Source organism: Heteronotia binoei, chromosome 8 (genome assembly GCF_032191835.1).
Source record: "Heteronotia binoei isolate CCM8104 ecotype False Entrance Well chromosome 8, APGP_CSIRO_Hbin_v1, whole genome shotgun sequence".
Lineage (NCBI taxonomy): Eukaryota > Metazoa > Chordata > Lepidosauria > Squamata > Gekkonidae > Heteronotia > Heteronotia binoei.
Window position 1 is genome coordinate 100936474 of NC_083230.1, and position 19403 is coordinate 100955876.

At 43.8% G+C, this 19403-nt stretch overlaps 1 protein-coding gene across 1 annotated transcript in view; it reads left to right on the top strand.

Annotated features, from left to right (window-relative positions):
* Positions 1-19403, top strand: part of TMTC1 (transmembrane O-mannosyltransferase targeting cadherins 1) — a 246580-nt gene that overhangs the window by 191492 nt on the left and 35685 nt on the right. Inside the window, exons 12-13 of the mRNA XM_060245730.1 lie at positions 1183-1326; positions 19242-19350. Of these exons, the coding sequence (XP_060101713.1) occupies positions 1183-1326; positions 19242-19350 (253 nt within the window). The remainder of the gene's footprint in view (positions 1-1182; positions 1327-19241; positions 19351-19403) is intronic.

Sequence of the window (19403 nt, forward strand, 5' to 3'; positions counted from 1 at the left end):
ATGTACTTTGTAAGACAGAATCCAAACTGGAAAGCTGTATTTCATAATAAAAAGCCTGTGGGATTACATGCAGAAAGGCACTCTCTTTTTGAGTATTGCTGCCGTTTATAGAATCCTGAACCCTAATTTCAGTGTAAGATCACTTAATGTCGGATCCCCTACCTAGGAAAAGTAGAGAGGAATAGGAACGAAGCAGCAGTTCTGTCTGCTGGGAAGCTCTCCGTCAGAGGCAGAGTTTAGGAGACAAATCTCTGCTGGCTTGGGGCATTTACCCCCTGCCAAGATGAGCATATTTTCACTTTTCTTTTTTGAGTGTTGGTGCCAATGAAGGGTCAAACTAGATGAGAGAGAAATTATGGATCTTGTAGCTAAATCTTGACAAGCTTGCCTCCACAGGGAGGGAATTTTAATTTTGATGATTAAAACATCCCCCCTCCTATTAGCTCTGGAAGGAAAAAGGATGGGCCCAAGGCAGGGGAATGAAACCATGCAGAGGTGAAAAAATTAACCCCTTCTTTTCTCCCATATGTGTGTCCAGTCAAGGCCCCCGCACCTAAAAATTAGCTTTCAAAGGTGCTAAGATGATATAAAATAGGGTCTTCCAGCATCTCTCCTGTTCTGGCCCAAGGTGGCTTTGTTCTTAATGGAGCTAGATTCGAGTCCAGTAGCACCTCAGAGACCAGCAACATTTTCATATTATAAGCTTTGAAGACTCCAAGCTCCCTTCAAATCTAGCTTTTCCACTGCAGACCAACAGGGCTGCTCTCTGAAATTTGCTCTTGGAGGACAGCCATGTTCTGTCCTGCACAGTTTTCTGTCTCCTGAAACAGCAAGATACATTTTCCCCTGGAAAGTGTGGACTGAGTGTTGTGAAGTCAGAAGCAGCTCCTCCGGCCCAGCACTTGTGTCTTCCTCTGAATGCTTACAGAAACAGCAGCCTGATCTCATTTAGGGGGGAAATGGCTATCCTGTTTTTGGAAGCACTTTCAGCCTGCTTCAGCATCCTTTATCAGCTCTTCATGCCCCAGTCACATTTACTTCCATGAATTTATTCATAGAGAAAACTACAATTTATTCATAGAGAAAACTACAATAGTTTTAGGGTTTACAGGAGGGTGTGGTTTGGGTGTTTGTTCACAGCAGAACAATGAGCTTTCTCATTTTTTTTTGTTCTAATGACAGATTGTACCCTCGCCATGCAAGTGCTCTGAACAACCTGGGAACATTGACCAAAGACCTAGTGGAAGCAAAAGAGTACTACAGAAGGGCCCTCCAGTTAAATCCACAACACAACCGGGCTCTCTTCAATCTTGGAAATCTGCTCAAGTAGGTTTTGGATCCCATTTTGTTCCTTTACAGTTTTAAAATTGAAACAGTAGCCTCACTAACTAAGTCAAGTCTGGCAGATTCCTTTCCGGCTGGTGCTCAGGAATGGAACAGTGTCTAAAAACCTGCCTGGAATTTCATAGCACCAGGGTCCACTGTGGGTTCGATCATAGCAGGAGGGTCAACTGTGGGTTCGAGTCCTAACACAGTGATATTTTTCATCTGCATCTGATGAAGTGGGATGTGTTTCACAAAAGTTTATGGGCACACTGCAGTAAATTTGTTCATCTCTAAGGTAACTCAAGAGTTGTTATCATGTCTGCAGCAGACTGGCAACCTTCATAGGATTAGACTTTTCACCCAGGAGGCCAATCAGAACTGACCACAGAAATGAGGACAGGGAGGGTCACTTGTGTTCCTGTGCTGTCCGCTGTGCATTTTAGTTTCTGTTTAAACTTCCTTCCCATCTGACGAGGGGTGTGGGGTAGACAATATCATGGGAGAGGGGAAGAGTGTGGACATTACTCTCCCCAAAATCTGTCCCCCCAGCTCCCAGGGTCTGTAATAGGCTAATTTCTTGTCCCTCCCCTTTCCCTTCTATTATAAAGTGCATTCAACATTCCAGTTTGGTGTAGTGCTTAAATGTGCGAACTCTTATCTGGGAGAACCGGGTTTGATTCCCCACTCCTTCACATGCACCTGAGTCGGTCACAATTTCTCTCAGAGCAGTTCTGCTCAAGAGCAGTTTCTGTCAGAACTCTCTTAGTCCCACCTACCTCACAGGGTGTCTGTTGTGCGGAGGGAAAGGGAAAGAAGATTGTAAGCCACTCTGAGACTCCTTCAGGTAGTGAAGGGCGGGTTATAAATCCAATCTCCTCCTCCTCTTCCCCCCCCCCCCCCGGGATATTTTCAGTCCCCATTAGGGTACTTATTCAGGGTTTCCCCCCCTATTTCCTTTTGTTTAATTTACAAAGTTATATTTTTCTGCATACCTGGAGAGTCCCCTGAGGGTGTAAATACCCGAATGTTGTCAATAAGGGACCCGGTTTGGCTGCTTTCATCATGCGCAAAGGGACTATTAGATGTAGTGATGTTTTCAGAGAGAGTTATTCATTGTAATTCAGTATGTTTGTTTTGTAGCCCACAGGATGAGATATTTCAGGCTTGTCACATTTTGTCCTTTGACAATAACAAAAAAAAATCACTTCCAATTTCTATTTTAGCCGTAGGAAATGCATCCATAGGCTAGATATTGTAGTTAGATAATGTAATGAAGGCTTTTTAAAAAAAGAAAAAACCATATGTCATCGTTTTCTTGCCCTCTATAACACTAAAGTGTGGAGAAAGAGAACTGGTGCAAAATCGTACTGGGATATAAAGCAACAAGACTTGGATTTCCATGTCTTCCAGAAGATTTTAGAGAGATGGGATGCCCATGATGACTGGAGGTTCACCAAGGGCTGTGGAGTGTTTCAGACTATCGTTGAAGGGATAATGAATTACAGGTTGCCACAGTTTTTCACTGTCGTCTGTCAGATCTGCACATACAGTGGAATGCAGTGACTGAATGAGCAATCCCTAAGCATGTGTACCCAGAAAAAAGTGCCATTTTGCTCCATAGATCTTATTCCCAGGAAAATGTTCTTAGAATTTCAGCCTTTATCATTTCAACTTGCAGGCAGTAAATATTTCCTCAGTTAAAAAAACAACAACTTCCAAGTTGAAATTGAAAGCCAACCTATCAGGAGAGAGAAGAAGAAGAGAAAAAAGACTGCAGATTTATACCCCTCCCTTCTCTCTGAATCAGAGACTCAGAGTGGCTTACAATCTCCTATATCTTCTCCCCCCACAGCAGACACCTCACGAGGTGGGTGGGGCTGAGAGGGCTCTCACAGCAGCTGCCCTTTCAAGGACAACTTCTGCAATAGCTATGGCTGACCTAAGGCCATTCCAGCAGCTGTAAGTGGAGGAGTGCGGAATCAAACCCGGTTCTCCCAGATAAGAGTCCATGCACTTAACCACTACACCAAACTGGCTCTCTATACCCACCTTTTCCTTGTGATAATTGTCTATTGTACTAATTTAGGATTTGGCCATTTTATTATGCTTCATGTCCTCCATCCCAGGCAATCTGCTTCTCAGTCTCCCCAGTGTTTCCTGCTTTTCCCTGGTTCCAAGAACTCCCTTTTCTGCCTCCCCCAGCTTTCCCTGATTATCTGGCTACTGAATTAAGTCATATAAAAGATTTGTATCATTTGCTCTCCAAATTCTGTTCATGATGGTTTTCTCGTCTGTCTCCTGTTTCCACCATCTTTGAGAGGGGCAGGTGTCTGTTGCACACTAAGCAGAGGCACGTGTGCTAATAATTCCTTCTAAAATACTTATTTTAATTCTTTCTTGATGTTCTTCTGAGCCATTCAGTAACTGGTCAGAAGCTTCACGTAGCTTAAGGATGCAGACAGAGAGCTGGTATTGTGTGGTGGTTAGTGTGTCAGACTGTGATCTTTGAGGTCCTGGTTCAAATAACTTTTCCAAGCTTACTGGGTGACCTTGGAAGGGTCTCTCTGTCTCTTTCTCTCTGTGTCTCTGTCCCTCTCTGTCTCTCAATCTACTTCCCTCTCTCTCTTGCCCTCCCCCCCCCCCGTTGTTTGAGGATAAAATAGAGGGGAGGAGACTGATATAAACTGATTTGGATCCCCGTTGGGGAGAAAGGGCAGGCATAAATGAAGTAAATAAATACCTGCGATCAAGAGCAGGTACAGGTTTTTGCCTGTCGGGGTGATCGTCTGTTCACCCCATGTTTTTCAAACAGCACATTCCCAGGCTCCAAAATGAATATTCTTTACCTTCTCCACTTTACTTTTATGTTTTTTAAAAAGCATCCTGCATGTTTTATTCATTTTTTTTTGCTTTAATTAAAAAGAGAAATGTTTTATTTTGCACTTTCAACACCTGCACCAAGAGACAGGGGGGAGATGTAATTTGGTGCAAGGTCCAGCCTGTCTTTGCTGTGCAGCAGCCCTTTGGCTGCAGACCGGAAGAAATAGGTTTCCTCAGGTCCAGCAGAGGATGTTTTGCCTCTGCCCCAGATGCAGTGAATGCAGTCTGTGCCATGCAGTCATTACTAAGATTCTGAATGTTTCCATGTGCCCTAAAAGTCTCCCTTTGTCTCCTGCTCTGCGCAGGGACCATGCTGTGTAAAACTTAACTCTGATGAAACGTCAGGGTGAAAAGATAAACGCATAGTTTATTTCTTAGAGAGGGATTCCTTCGTGAGATATGGGGCGCCCTGAGGAAGCTCAGTAATGAATTAGGAAATTAATCTTTCTAAACTTTTGGAGTAACTATTCAGGCCAAGTTTGTCTAGCGCAAATTGCACTAGAGTTTATTGCTGCCGGAAAAGAATAGATGGAGCCTGCTGTTTGCTACACTCTGCCTGTCTGTGCATCAGAGAAGATAATAGACGCTTGGGTCTCCCGAGAGCCTTGAGCATGCCATGCCTGGTCTTGCGAGGCAAATGCTGAGTGCCTGGAGACCCAGCAGCATGCTTATCAAAAAAATCTTTTTTGGCTGAGATCTGTACAATACTTGGAGAAAAGGCAGGATGCCCCCAAGGGGCTAGTTCAACAACTGTATCCATCTTTTCTGCTAAATTTTTTATGCTGAGAACTTACAGGGATACCGGGGACCGGTGTTAGATAATCAGATGGGCAATTTAACTTAAAAATGGAGCTAACAGGTGACTCAGCATGGATCAGGACCACAGTTTTGGAGAAAGTAGAGTTAACTCTCCCATCCTGTGCTGTTGCCGTGATCAAAAATGGCCTTGTGGGGCCCTGACCTAGATAACCCAGGCAAGCCCAGGGTTGACTCTGGCAAGTACTTGGATGGAATACCTCCTTGGAATGCCAGAGCTGGAGGCAGGAGCAGGGTTTATTCAGCTACTTCTCTGAATATCCTCCATGCCCCCAGTAAGGGTCAGTCACTTGAGGTCAACATAACTTCCAGGTGCACAAATGCACATGAAAATACAAAAAAATGTTGTTGTTTTTTTTAAAAAAGGTCTTCTGGGATCTTTTATGCCTCAGATAGAGAAAAAGACAGGTACCATTGTAACTTGCCTCTCTGGTGTCCAGGTGGGCAGCCATGTTGGTCTGAAGCAGCAGAACAAAGTTTGAATTCAGTGGCACCTTTAAGACCAACAAAGTTTTACTCAAGCTTTTGTGTGCAAGCACACTTCTTCATATATATAGGAAGGAGAGAGGGAGGGGGGAGTGTTTAGTTGCCAGGAAAGGCCAATTGGAATCAAGACAGAGACAGAAATAAAAATGGAAATGTTCAGTCTATACATATAGATGGAGAGTGAGTAATAAATCATCGTACAGCATAAAGAAGATGTTTAACAAACTCAGAGGGCAAACAGGAATAATGCTTAGTTTATGTGGTTTTTATTTGTTTGGGTTTAATTCTGGGGGCAGGGAACAGAGAAGGAAATAGATATGTCAAAATTGGAGATTGATGTATCCTACATGTCATTGTAGAATGCTGAGTGATGCTGCTTTCTTTCTTTCTTTCTTTCTTTCTTTCTTTCTTTCTTTCTTTCTTTCTTTCTTTCTTTCTTTCTTTCTTTCTTTCTTTCTTTCTTTCTTTCTTTCTTTCATTCATTTCCTGCTTTGCTCTTGGAGAGTGGGTCCCAGAATAGCAGATCAAATAGCTTTCACCTCCTCCACCTTACCCTCTGTAAGGTAGGTTAGGCAGAGAGAGAGAGAAGACTGGGTCATGGTAACTTGGCAAAACCAAGGTTACCTGATGAGTTGTTCCCCAGGTCCTAGACCTTGATGCTAACCATCGTAACTTGCCTCTATGGTGTTCCTGAAAGCTCCCAGAAACCAATGCATGAGGGTAACCAGGTGAAATTACTAATGAATGACTTGCCCAGGACCACACAAGAAGTTGTTGGAATAGGTAAAATTTGAATTAAGGTCTGTTGTGGCTAAATTAACTTCCTATCCAGAGTATCCCACTTAATTCACATTGGAGCATCTTCCCTTCTTCAATGTGAAAACCACCTCTGTTCACCCACTACAAACTGCTTGCGTATCTAAAATTGAGTGTGTGTGTCTGGAATGGGACCAGAGTAGTCATTTCCTCACGGGACCAAGCAACATATGTAATTCCTGCTGTCACGTAAGAGATTCTATAATCTTTTTACGATCTCCTTTAAAGATGCACGTTGTTCTCTGATCAAACAAAAAAAAAAAGCCATTAATGGGAAAAGGAGCATAACTGAGAGGATGACTTCGTGCTCAGGAACTATGCCTGTGGGTAATAAAAAGATTTTACTGCTGCCAAGTGGGTTTTTTAATCCTTTAACTTCAGATACTGGCATTTCCTGTTCTCTTGCCAAATGCTGGTTTTTGTCTACCAAACAGTCATCTATTATCAGGGTCTGTAAACGTGTCATAAAATTCCCAGGCAGGACTTCAAATGCTGTGTATAGTGGCAAATTCACTGAGCGTCAATTATTGGTAGTTGCCGTTTCCCCTTTCCTTTATGCATCAGTTTCAAAACTGATTATTTTTGTAAAGCCACAAATAATGCCTTCTACTCTGCTTGCTTGGCTGTACTGTGTCAAGTGTGCCCACATATCATGTAGGACAAAATTGCTGTGGGTTATGGTGTTTTGGCTTTTCTTGCAGTTGATATGTCAAATGTAAATGATGTACCTGTATCCCTCAGTATCCAACTGTACTCATTTGGGATGGTTGGACCATAGTTCCCTGAAAGTGTACATGGATGAAGCTGTTCTGTCTGCACTTTTTATTTTAAAAATTTCAGCTATTTATACCCTGATTTTCTTGACAACGAGAACCCAGCGCAGCTTGCAACATCATTCTTTTCTATTTTATCCTCACAACAACCCGAAAGGTATGTTAGGCTGTGAGAAGGATTGCCAGCCCCCAGGTGGGAGTGGGGGCTCCCCCAATTTTGTGGGCTCCTGCCTGCTGCCAGCCAGCTGGTCAGCAGGGGGAAGCCCCACCTCCAACAGCTGCAACTCAATGTGACGTCCTGACAAGATGACATCACATGAAAGTGCCATCATCATGCCTGGGACATTGTGCAGCGACACTCTGCTATTTGGGGTGAAACTCTGTGGTAACCATAGAATTTTGCCCCAAATACCAGAGTGTCGCTGCATGACATCCCTGGCATGATGACGTCACTTCTGTGTGCTGTCATCACAATGGGGACGTTGCATGCAGTGATGTCTCTTCCCCACCCCCCTACTCCCAGAAAGCTCCCTCCCACCCCACCCCGCCGGTGAGAGACTACAACCTGGCAACCCTGGCTGAGAGAGAGACTGGCTCATGGTCACTCAGCAATCTTATAAGCAGTGCATTTTTTGTTGCAGGAACTCATTTGCATATTAGGCCACGCACCCCTGATACAGCCAATCCTCCAAGAGCTGACAGGGCTCTTCTTACAGGGCCTACTGTGAGCTCTTGGAGGATTGGCTACATCAGAGGTGTGTGGCTTAATATGCAAAGGAGTTCATGCTACAAAAAAAGCCCTGCTCATAAGGAAAAATGGGGATTTGAACATGAGACTCCCAGATTGTTGTCCAATGTACTTGTTACTGTACCACATTGGCTGTGTTTTGCTGTGAGGAATAAGTGAGGAATAAGTGTAAAATATTTATTTTGAATATGATTGACATGCCACTTTCTCCGAAGTGTGTTTGCTGGTGGTCTGTGCTGAGTGGATAAAAATCTTGCAGGTAAAAGAATCGCAATTACCCCCCCCACCCCCCAAAAAAGGAAAGGGAAGGGGGGGAAAGAGCTTTCTGTGCTAATCGGTCCTCCTTGAAAGGCAAAAACACTTATGAGATACAGTTCAGAGGGTGCTTCATTCAGTCCCTGCCCAAATGAAAAAACATCTAGCGGCTCCCCTGGTGCTCTTGAGTATGTGTAGCATGCGACAAAGAACAAACCTGATGCACTGTGGGAAAGTACTTGCAGAGCATAGCATTCAAAATAGTTCCTGCTGAACCACATACAATTCAGTAATAATAAAGTAGGATTGGTGTATGCAGGTGTGTTTCCAGGACATAAAGAGATGTCTATGTAAACGTTTCTCTTTCTAGCAAATACACTATTTATAGTCCACCCTCCTACCTGAGACTGAAAGCAAATATGTATATTTAAACCTATATTCTCATATTCAGTTCCCCCTCCCCCAGATATGGGAGTTATAAGGCTGCCATTCCTCCCTGGACACCAGGGGGAGGATTGTGGGGTAGGGTGGCCAGATCCAGGTTCTGGAGATTTGGGGATGAACTATGGGGAGAACAGGGACCTCAGTGGCGCACAGTGCCATAGAGTCCACCCTCCAAAGCATCCATTTTCTCCAAGGGAACTGATGAACTGTAGTTCTAGGGGATTCCCAGGTCCCACCTGGAAGTTGGAATCCATAGGGTGCATCTGGGTCTGGTATCGTTTCTTTAAAACACTGTTGGGGAAATGGCTTTCAGAGAGTAAAATCTTTTTTTCCCCTTCTGCCTTGTGTATGCTGTGCCCAAATGCATGTAAGAGAGCCCTGCTGGCTGCTTTTTTAAAATAAGTTTGGAAAGTGGTTATACTGAATGGAGAAAAAGCTGAGGAAGGTGCTGAGTTGCTCAAAATGGCTCCCTCCCAATCTGCTTTTCTGTACAACAACCTGCCACTGGTTTGCTGCATAATGTGTAATTTGTCCCTTGGAAAACAGGTATCAGACTCTCCCAATGGCGTGTCAGAGTCTGGGACTGCAGCACCCATTTTTCATGGCCTGTCTTTAATTAGGCCACAGTCATGTGGGGTGGGGTTCTAGCTTTTCCTTGACTCTCTTTGAAGCCATCTACCTCTCCCTGAGCATTGTGGGAATGGTTTGGCCCTTCCTCCTTTGCCCTTTCTGTGGCTGGTCTAATAAGGGATTATCTGGGGTGAGCTGACCCTGGACATGCAATGCTGTCTTCACGGGTGGGACACAGGGAGTGAAGGGAATGCTTTGGAGGGTGGACTCTATGGCATAATACCCCATTGAGCTGGGAGCCTATCTCTCCAACCCCCCACTGGCAGCCAGGGGGGACCTGGCAACCCTAATCTTGACAAGCCTGAGGTCTTTTCGTCTGGGCTAAAGGGCTCTTGTTCCTGAGCCTGCAGCCTGGGACCTGTGATAAACAGCTTGATGAATATAGCTCAGCTCAAATATAGGGAGAACAGGGACCTCAGATAGTTTGCATACTGTTCACATGTCAGTCTCTATGATTTGGAACCTTTTCCTTAGATCTCTTCAAAGAGAAAAGCAGCAGGTATTAACTCTCAGCTGTGCAAGGGGGTTGGCAGGGATGGAAAAGGGTGTAATTTCTGTCTCCTCATTCCTTTTATTCATTGATGTGTTGTTGTACTGATGCTCCAGGCCCATAGCTACAGTGGGGGCTGGGAGGGACCAGGCCCATCCTTTCAACCCCCCTTCCAACTATATGGCCCCTCCATTGGAGGCCCCCAAATTGTCCCCTTTGCTCACCACCACTCTGAACAAGTAGTAGCATTGCTGATGGTCTTTTCATTTCCCCCCTCCCCTTCCCTAACACACCTAGCAGAGCAAAGGGGGGAGGGGAGAATCAAGAGGTCTCTGTTTCTCTGAGAGAGGGGCACATAAGAAAGGGGTGGGGGAGCAGAGCTGCTGTGACTGCCCAGGCATGAAGGGGGGATAACTTGTGGAACTCAAGGCAGCATGCAGTGCTGAGAGCCCTGGGCTTCCCCAAACTGGATGGCCCCTCACCTCCCCCCAAACAACAAATCCTGTTGTGGGCCCCACCAAACATGAAATCCTGGCTATGGCCCTGTGATGCTCCCATTTCTGTCCAAGCCTTTCACTACAATAACCTCAACATGAGAGGGGGAAAGGATCATTCAGAACTCCCCATGTCCTGTGCTCGCTCATAGATGTGTGAAGCAGAAGAGTAGAGAGACTACCAGTAAGTGACTTCCCCCACCCCCGCAAGGCTCGGAAGCAAATAGTTCCCAGAGGGCAAGCAAAGCTCCTTAATCAGTTCTTCTGAGCGAACTTTCCATTTAGACAACGGTTTCCTGCTGATTCATGGGAGGCACAAGTCTCACTGAGCAATTTGTATTTTGCTCTTCTCAGGGACTTTGATTTTTAAGTAAAACTATGTTGCTGAGTTTTTGACAGGGGAGGGAATGCAATTTTTTAACATAAACAAGTATTTTGCAACGGCAGAGTACATACGTTGGGTTTTTATCCACATAATGCCTTCTTTTGGAGTTATCAAAACCCTGTATGGTTTGCTGAACAGAGGCCTTTCCAGGTTTCTTTTTTTTTAATGTAACAAAATGTGCTGTGATTATTCTTTTTTTTTTTGAAGTTATAAATTGTCTTTATTAGTCAATTCCATACATACAGAATATAAACTGCATCCTCATTTGTTTTCATCACGTACAAATTTAAACAACAAATCATATTAAACCAAAATATATACAACTAAACAAAATAAAATATCTTCCCTATTATACAATGAGTTAATCCTTGTACAGATAAATCAGTTTTTTGTAATAATGTTTACTTGGAAGAATGTTTTTCTCATAGAAATAAGAAACCAAAGGGAACCACACTGATGATACATGCTTTTCATACTGCTCATATTTTATATCATATGAATTGTATGCTAATTTTATTAAAATAAAGATTTCCCATACTCTCTGGTGCCACATGTCTACTGTCGGAATACTTTTGCCCATCCACCACGTAACAATAGTCAGTCTCGCTGTTGCTATTAAAATATGGACTAATTCTGAAGTGCTAGAACTCACTTTTGAATCTGCCCAGTTATGGAGTAGAAATATATCAGGTTCCAATGGCAGGTCTATTTGAGTGATTCAGTAAATTTGCTCTTTAATTTGTTGCCAATATGTGGTAATGTATTTACATTTCCACCAACCATGGAAAAAATCAGATTGTTCTCCACAAGACTTCTTGCAAAGCGGGTCTGTTGAAGGAAATATTTTGCTTACTCTTTTTGGAGACCAATACCATCGTAGAAGAGTCTTATGAAATTGGAACTTTAGGTTAAAAACCTTTGATTTATTACAATAAGAACTCCAGATTATTTCCCAATGATTATCTGGTATAACCTTTTGACAATCCTCATTCCACCTCTTTTGGTATTGAAATTCTTGTTTTTTTAATATATGTTGGCATAACTTGTATGTTTTGGAGAGTATACCCTTGGTATTATCCTTGAGGTTTTTGATAAAATTTTCATACTCTGTTAGTGAGCGTTTAAAAGCTTCCTTCATTTTGACTGAGCCAAACATGTCTCTAACCTGTAGACATTGGAACCATTTTCTTTTCCATTTGTTTTTTTTTCAAGAAAGGTGTAGTTAACACATAGGTCTATTAATCTAGAATAACCTGTTTCCCTCCATTTTAGATATTCACTATTCCTTTGTCAAAGTGGGAACCATCTCTGATTTAGGACATTGAGTGAAACGATTTGATATCCTGAGGACATTTCCTAGTGATTAGATGTTACAATAATACTAAGCAGTGAATAGTAGAAAGAATTTGCGAAACAAGGTTTTTAAATTTCAAAGCTGAAGAGTAGTTAAAACCGACCAATTATGTGTACTCTTATGACTAATTATACTATGCAGTGAAACTAGCCAATCTATCTGCTGTTGTGTTAGCTACACACCAGTTGTAATCAAAATAAACAACAAATAAAATATTACAAACAAGTTCACCAACCCCCCCCCAAAAAAAACTGGATAAAAGGAAACTTATTTAAAATACTTTAAAGTTCTTAACTCTACAATCTACAACTTTTTTACCCTTACCCCCCCCTAAGTAACAGTGAATCTATTTTCTACAGATTCTAAAGTAATACGTTTGCGTTTGGTAACAATTGCTGGAGCTTAGGTCCTAACTTACTAAATCTCCCACGCCCCCTCCCTTATAAAAGGTAAAAATTTTTTGCAATTCTAGAACTGACTATGCATAAATTAACTTTGGTAACCATTTAATAATAATAATAATAATAATAATAATAATAATAATAATAATAATAATAATAATAATAATAATAATAACAACTTCCATTTCTATCCCGCCCTCCCCGCCCAGGCGGCTCAGGGCGGGATAGATATTACCAATATTGCAATATTGCAATTAGTAGCTTTATGCCATTCCACCCTTCCACGTACCCCTTTTGCCAACCAAAAGGCATATAGTAACATAACCATAATATTAAATGAACCAGCACATTCCACAGAACAATCAGCACAGTCAACAACCATCTTCCTTATCTTCACACCCCTTCCAACCCTCCCAGCAATTAACACAGAACAATGGTCACATTCAACAGCCAGTTTCCTTATCACTACCCTTCCAGGAAGCCCCACCAAACAATGGGCACATCCACAAACCAATTGCCCTTTCATCACACCCCCTCCAGCCTAGAAATAACAGCTCTCCAGCAGCCCTGGCCCCACTCAATGCACAGCAGCCAAGAAGGTCAGCGCACCTGCTCCGGCTGCAACGCCACTGAGGATGTTCTCCGCAGCTGAGAACGAAACATCTGGAAGGAAAACTTTCTCCAGTAGAACACGGCACTTGAGCCCGAAAGATTCTACAAACCCTAATGATGTTACCAGCCGTGAAAACCTGAAATCTTTGAGAATATACCTCTGTTTGCTCACTACTGGTATTCAGACACAGACATGCTCTAAAGTTGACTGGAACTCTTTATCCTGGAATCTTGTTTGACTTCAGTGGAGGAGATGAAAATGACAATTTTCTTTTGTGTGTTTTTGTAGGTTGATCTGGATTAGTGTCCAGTTTTAAAGCTTTGAGTAGTAGTAGTCCCTACTGCTCATCAAATGCCTGAAAAGTCTTGCCTTGATAACACACAGAAAGTTTCCCTGTTGGGTTCCATCGATATCTTATTTGAGCTTCTTGTAAATGTTTGGTGACTGGCTTCAGTAATTTTTTGAAGTTGAGAGCCTCTGCTGGTACATCAGGGAGGACTAGAATATGGGAGCCTTTGTAATCCAAAAAAACTTTTTCTCTTGCCACCTACATTAAAGCATTTCTGATGCTTAAGTCCTGCAAAGTTATTAAGACATCTCTTGGAAGGGGCTTATTTGCAGCTTTGATTGATCCCAGCCTGTATGCCTTAGTAATAGCTATTGGGAAGGATTTATCAACATGAAGAACTGAGGAGAGCCATTGGGACATAAAGTCAGTAATATTTGAGTCTTGTTCTAATCCTTCCTCCAGCCCCCTAAATTTTAAATTATTCTGTCTTACCGTTGATTCCAGTGTGACCATTCTATCTTTCATAGTCATTATGTCTTCCTGAGTTTGTTTGCAGTCATCTTTAAGGATCGTGCTGAGGTTCATGGCTGATTCAGCAGTCTGTGCAGTGAGAGTCAGCTTCTGATATTTCCTGAAGCTTCTGTGTTGTTGGTCTCATGATTTCCTCCATTTTTTCTGTCAGAGTTTTTAACAGAGTAGCTTCCATTTCTTTAAAGGAACTCTGGAAGGAAGAGTGGAGAGATTCTTGTAGGGTGTCCTGTAATGTTTTGATTGTAGAGGCTTCCATGGGCATCTCCTCCATAGTTTCTGCGTCGCCCAATTTAGCGGCCGCCATTTTTGCTCCGTTTCGTGTCCTGGCTGTATTATAGGCCGACCTTTTTGCTCTCGGTTTTTAGTGGTAAGGGAGTTCTGTTGCCTCAAACACTCGACTGTGACTTTAAAGGCTTTAGCAGTAATCGTCAGATAAGGAAGCTGTTTTTCGGCGATTTTACCGTCCGTTCTAGTGATAATCGGGAGGGGGTTGCAGGAGCAGCAGGATCATGTGTCCACCATTGCTCGTGGCTATGCTCCGCCCCCCCCGGTGATTATTCTTTTGATGGTATGGGATTGGCATTTTTCTCACAAGGTTCTGCTTCTATTATAGCGATTCCAGTGTAATAGTTGTGTTTGAGTGTTGCATCAAAAAAAATAAGCGGGAGTCCTGTGGCAATGCTAGAACTCCTGGGAAGTTTGCTGACAACTCCTATGAGGTGGGTGGGTCGGTGTAGATGTCACATGATTTTATAACATTACTTCCATACATATACCCGGAGGTGACATCACAGTATTGCTGCTGCGCTCTAGCAATCTCCGAAATCTCTGTGATTTTGCAGAACATTTTGGGATTGCTTGAGCATTGTGGTGATGCATGATATCGCTTCCAGGTGTGTGACAGGAAGAGATGCCACAAATGCACTTTCTCCCCATTTTGCTCCCACTGCTTCATTGGGCAGCAGGGGACTGGGGTGGGGACTTCTACTATAACAGGAGACCTGGGCTGTGGTTATGTTAGAGGCTTATAATGATCTGACCACGCCTCTAATTACACTGCTTTATTTTGTAACAGGAAATTTTGATCAGACATGCCACCCTGAACTGGCTTCACCATGCGGTCACTTCATGGTCGATCATTCAGATTGTTGCACCATTTTTTTTTTGGTCTTTCACTCATGCACATAAGCATGTATCTGAAGCTCCGGCTCCTTTTTTGACAGCTCCACAGTCCCTCTGCTAAGTACTCCACCCCCTCTCAGTCTCCTTCCCTTCTCTTCCATGGAGGGGGGGGGAGGGTGGACAGATTAACATGAGAGTAGTCCCATTGACTTTAGTACATTTACCCTTGTGTCAATCATGGGATATTCTCCAACAGCAATTCCAATGCAGAAACTGGAGAGAAGGGATGGGGGTGGGGGGTTGTTGCTCAAAAACAACTCCCTTGGGGACTCCCAATCCAGAATGACGACTTAGCTGTGGTTATTGACAGCGTGTGTGCTTATGCACACATCATTACCTTATCCAAAAGAAAAAGAGAGAGGAAGAAATGGAAGGTTCAGGACTCTCCTTCTTTGGAGGTTTTTAAACAAAGGCTAGATGGCTATCTGACAGGAATGCTGATCATGTGAATTTAGGGGAAGGTGTTTGTGAATTTCCTGCATTGTGCAGGGGTTGGACTAGATGACCCCAGGAGTTCCTTCCAACTCTATGATTCTGTGACTTCCTAAACAACTTGACTTAGCAAGAGGGGAGTTCAGACAGTCGGAAATGCGGGGATGAAAACACCGGCATCCGTAAAGATTGGACTTTCCCCGGTGTTTGTTAACCCTGCTTCGAAGATGGGGCAGAATGGGGTGGCAACAACTGGGGCAGGTTGTCCCTGCCTGATCATGCTCTTTAAGGATCAAACTGCTCATGTGACTGCAGTCCCAGTTTCCTTCTGTGGCACCTTAAATACTTGTGTGTTGGATCCAGAAGATCCAGCCATTTGTATTTGGGCATAAGTTTTTGTGGACTAGAGTTCACTTTATCAGATACATTATCTGACAAACAGCTTCTTAACAGAGACACAGACCCTGGGCCCAGACCCTGCAACTGTCTCCATATCCACTCAGGTGACACTGTTACAGGTCCTAGTGACATCAAGCCAATACCATCTTGGACTCATCTGTTTCTTCATCCTCCAGTGGGATACAGGCCATCAAGTGTCAGCAGTGTCCTTCTGCTGTCAAAACAGGACAAACTGTCCAGCAGCTCTCATTTCTTGGGGATATGATGCTTTCAAAATGTGGTTTTAACGTTGAGTTGTGGTACTATTGATAAGGATCCTAAACCAGTCCCTAGATGACAGCTTGCATAGGTTTTTCAGTTTGTTTGCTTTACTCCTTGCTGGCTGCCAGAATATCTTGGGCAAACAAATTTGATTATTGCTCCTCTCTCGCACACAAAGAGGGACCGAATTAAGTATGATGGATTTTGGCACCCTGTAAGTTAAGTCTGTCTTGTATGTGTTTATTCTGTCTTTCCTACTAGGAGAGCCAGGGAGGCATACATGGTTCTCTTTGTTTCCATTTTTACCCTCACACCAACCCTGTGAAGAAGGTTAGGCAAGAGGGAAAACAAATGACCCAGATTCATACAGTAGCACAGTAAGCAATCAAACTCAAGTCTCCTCAGTTTTTATCCATCATTCTAGCCACTACACAACATTAGTTGTCACTTGTCAATTTCTGACAGGCAGGCCCCATTAATGTACCTGGAAAAGCAAGAACAATATGCAAAGAAGCTGCTGCTAGAATTCCACCCCTGCTCATCAGCTATGAATGTCAGTCAAGCCAAGCCACCAGCTCTGGAACCCCCAGTCATGTCCCCTACAAGGGAGAAAACTGCTAACATTTATTAGAGGCTGTGGGTCCTTGCTTGTTTCTTTTTTAAATGATCAGGGAAGCTGTGCATGTCAGCATGCAGCTTCCAAAAGGGGGTTAAAAGTACCTTCCATTAAGGCCAACAGGGTTAGAAACATAGATCTGGAAGGGGCCCAGCACAATGCAGGAATTCACAGCTCCCCCTTCCCACCCAGTGACCCCTGCTCTGTGCCCAGGGGAAGGCAAAAAAACCCTCCAGGATCCCTGGGCCAATCTGGCCTGGAGGAAAATTCCTTCCTGACTCCAAAGTGTTGATCAGCATGACCCTGGGCCAAAAGAGCCAAGCACTGGGTCATCTCTTCCTGCCCTCCCTCTCAAGGGTTCATGGTTCACTTCTGTTTGGCAGAACTGTGGCTGGGTGCTGAGACATGCTTCATCAGTGCCTGTAGTTCCCAGCGCCAAAAATTTTCCATTTAGCGTTTTGTTCAGCCTGCTTTTATTATTATCATCTATTCAGATTTTACGTACAACGAGCTTCAAAGACTATATAATGGAAGTTATTTGCATGACTGCAGAGTTAGCAAAGGCACGCTGCTTTTTATTTCAGTTTGATTTCTTCTAAGGCAGGAAAATATTGAAGCAAGCTCCTTGGTGCGTGGCTGCTGTCAAAACCAGCAGTCCTGGGTCTATTCCTTTCCTCTCCCCTGCTACGGCCTGATCATAACAAAGCGCGTCGCATGACAGCCAAAACATGACAGCCAATGAAGCGGAGCCCAGATGGGGAAACTTGCCATAGAGCGACATTTCATCAAGGAGAAGACTCAAACCTGCAGCTGGTTGTAGCAGCCCTGTGTGCCAAGATGTCTTGTTCTTAAATTCGTATTGTCAAAATTAACTGGGAAAATAATCTGATCCCCCAGCGCAAGAGACTGGCATTGAAACAGGGTTCTGATCCTAGCCCTTCTGGAGATAAGTTTGAAAATGTGGTGGGAAAATTTACAAAAGGTTTTGGAAACCTTGATGGAAGTTAAGAAGAGACCCAAATTCTTGTTTCCAGTATCAGTTTCTGTCAAGTACATGCTCACTTTCAGAATATTGTAGGATGTGGATGGAAGAACTGTCTGGAGTTTGATGTCTGCTGTGTTTATGCAAATGTCATGCAATTATGTTAATGACAGGAAACTAATGTGTTGGAAATAGCAGCCTCCTAGCTCAATCCAGTATACAGTGAAACTTTCATTATGCTGTTCAGTAGCTATTTTATCTATTTATCGCAGCCTTTCTCCATTGAACTACAGGAGGCATGCATGCATCTCTCCTCCTCCTGTAGGTCTGCTCTTGCCCTGCATGTTGAAAGTGCCAGTCTCACCCTGTACCATGTTGTGCCACAAGAGGGGGGGGGGGAAGCTACTGTGCCCTGTTTAGCAGGCAGCTCAGGCAGAGATTCAAATTAAACCAGAAGAGTTTTCTACTAGAGATTAGGAAGAACTTCCAGACAGAGCAGTTCCTCAGTGGAACAGGCTACCTCGGAAAGTGGCCATCTGACAGCAATGCTGATTCTGTGAACTTAGGCAGATCATGAGAAGGATGGGTTGCATCAGTGTTTAGCTCTTGTGGCTTTTTTCTTACCTGCCCAGGGAATGCTGTTTACCACTTTAGGGTCAGGCAGCAATTTCTCCAGGTCAGTTTTGCCAGGGATCCTGGAAGGGTTTTTTTGCTGTCTCCAGGGCATGGAGCAGGTGTCACTTGGCATGTGTGGAGGAAGATATTTGTGAGTTTCCTGCATTGTGCAGGGAGTTGGACTAGATTACCCTGGAAGTCCCTTCCAATGCTATGATTCTGTGATTTCATCGTCTCAGTTCCCGCCCCCCCCCCCCCCGCCACACACACAGTGTAGCAGAAAGCCTTGTCATGTACCCTGAACTTAACCAATCCCCCTTCACCTGTGCATTATGCTACTGGTACCTTTTTAATAACATGTCATTCTCTACCCATGCATTCCTTTCTCTCCCATCAAGCTGGGTCATTCCAAGAACAGGAAGAGCTCAAGATGTTATGAAATTAGATTGCGTTAAGAATCTCTGGATTGCAGGCTGTTCTGAAAGTAGACAGACTTCCTGTTGGGTCCCTCTTCTCTTTTGGAGTGTTGGACATTCCTCATGAGAACGAGAGTCTTGGGCTGAGCAGGACAAGGGAGAGAGCAAAGTATTAAACGGATTTCACCCCCACTCCCCTTTTGGTCAGCTTTGCCTGCCTTATTTAGCCTAGGTTCAGTAGGGGCTTTATGTTGCTGAGTACAACTGAAGGGGGTGGGGGGTGGGCAGAACAGTAAAAGAAAGAGCTTTGTGGTGAATTGCAAGGCCTGCCCAGCAAGCGATGGGAAACTTTGCTGGCAAGTACCAAGGCACACAAAGCAGAGCGCATATCCAGTAACCGCTCCCCCTCGTCTCTGTGCTGACAGGCTGTGGAATATGATACTGCCCCAGGAGATGCTCGATGGAAGAAATTTAATTATTTAGTCCTCGCTGAAAAAAGAGGAGACGGGCACTTTCGAGTCTGTTAGCCGTGCTGTAATCAATAGGTGAGCAGAGAATGTTATTAAAAGAACTGCCTCTTTTCCACCTCCCTTCATATGGCTTGCAGGTCCCAAGGGAAGAAGGAGGAAGCCGCTCTCTTGCTGAGAGATTCCATTCAGTATGGACCAGAGTTTGCAGATGCTTATTCCAGCCTCGCTTCGCTGCTGGCTGAACAGGTAACCTGTTCCCTTCAGGTTCACATAGCCAATCATGTGTCTGTATTGGGTTA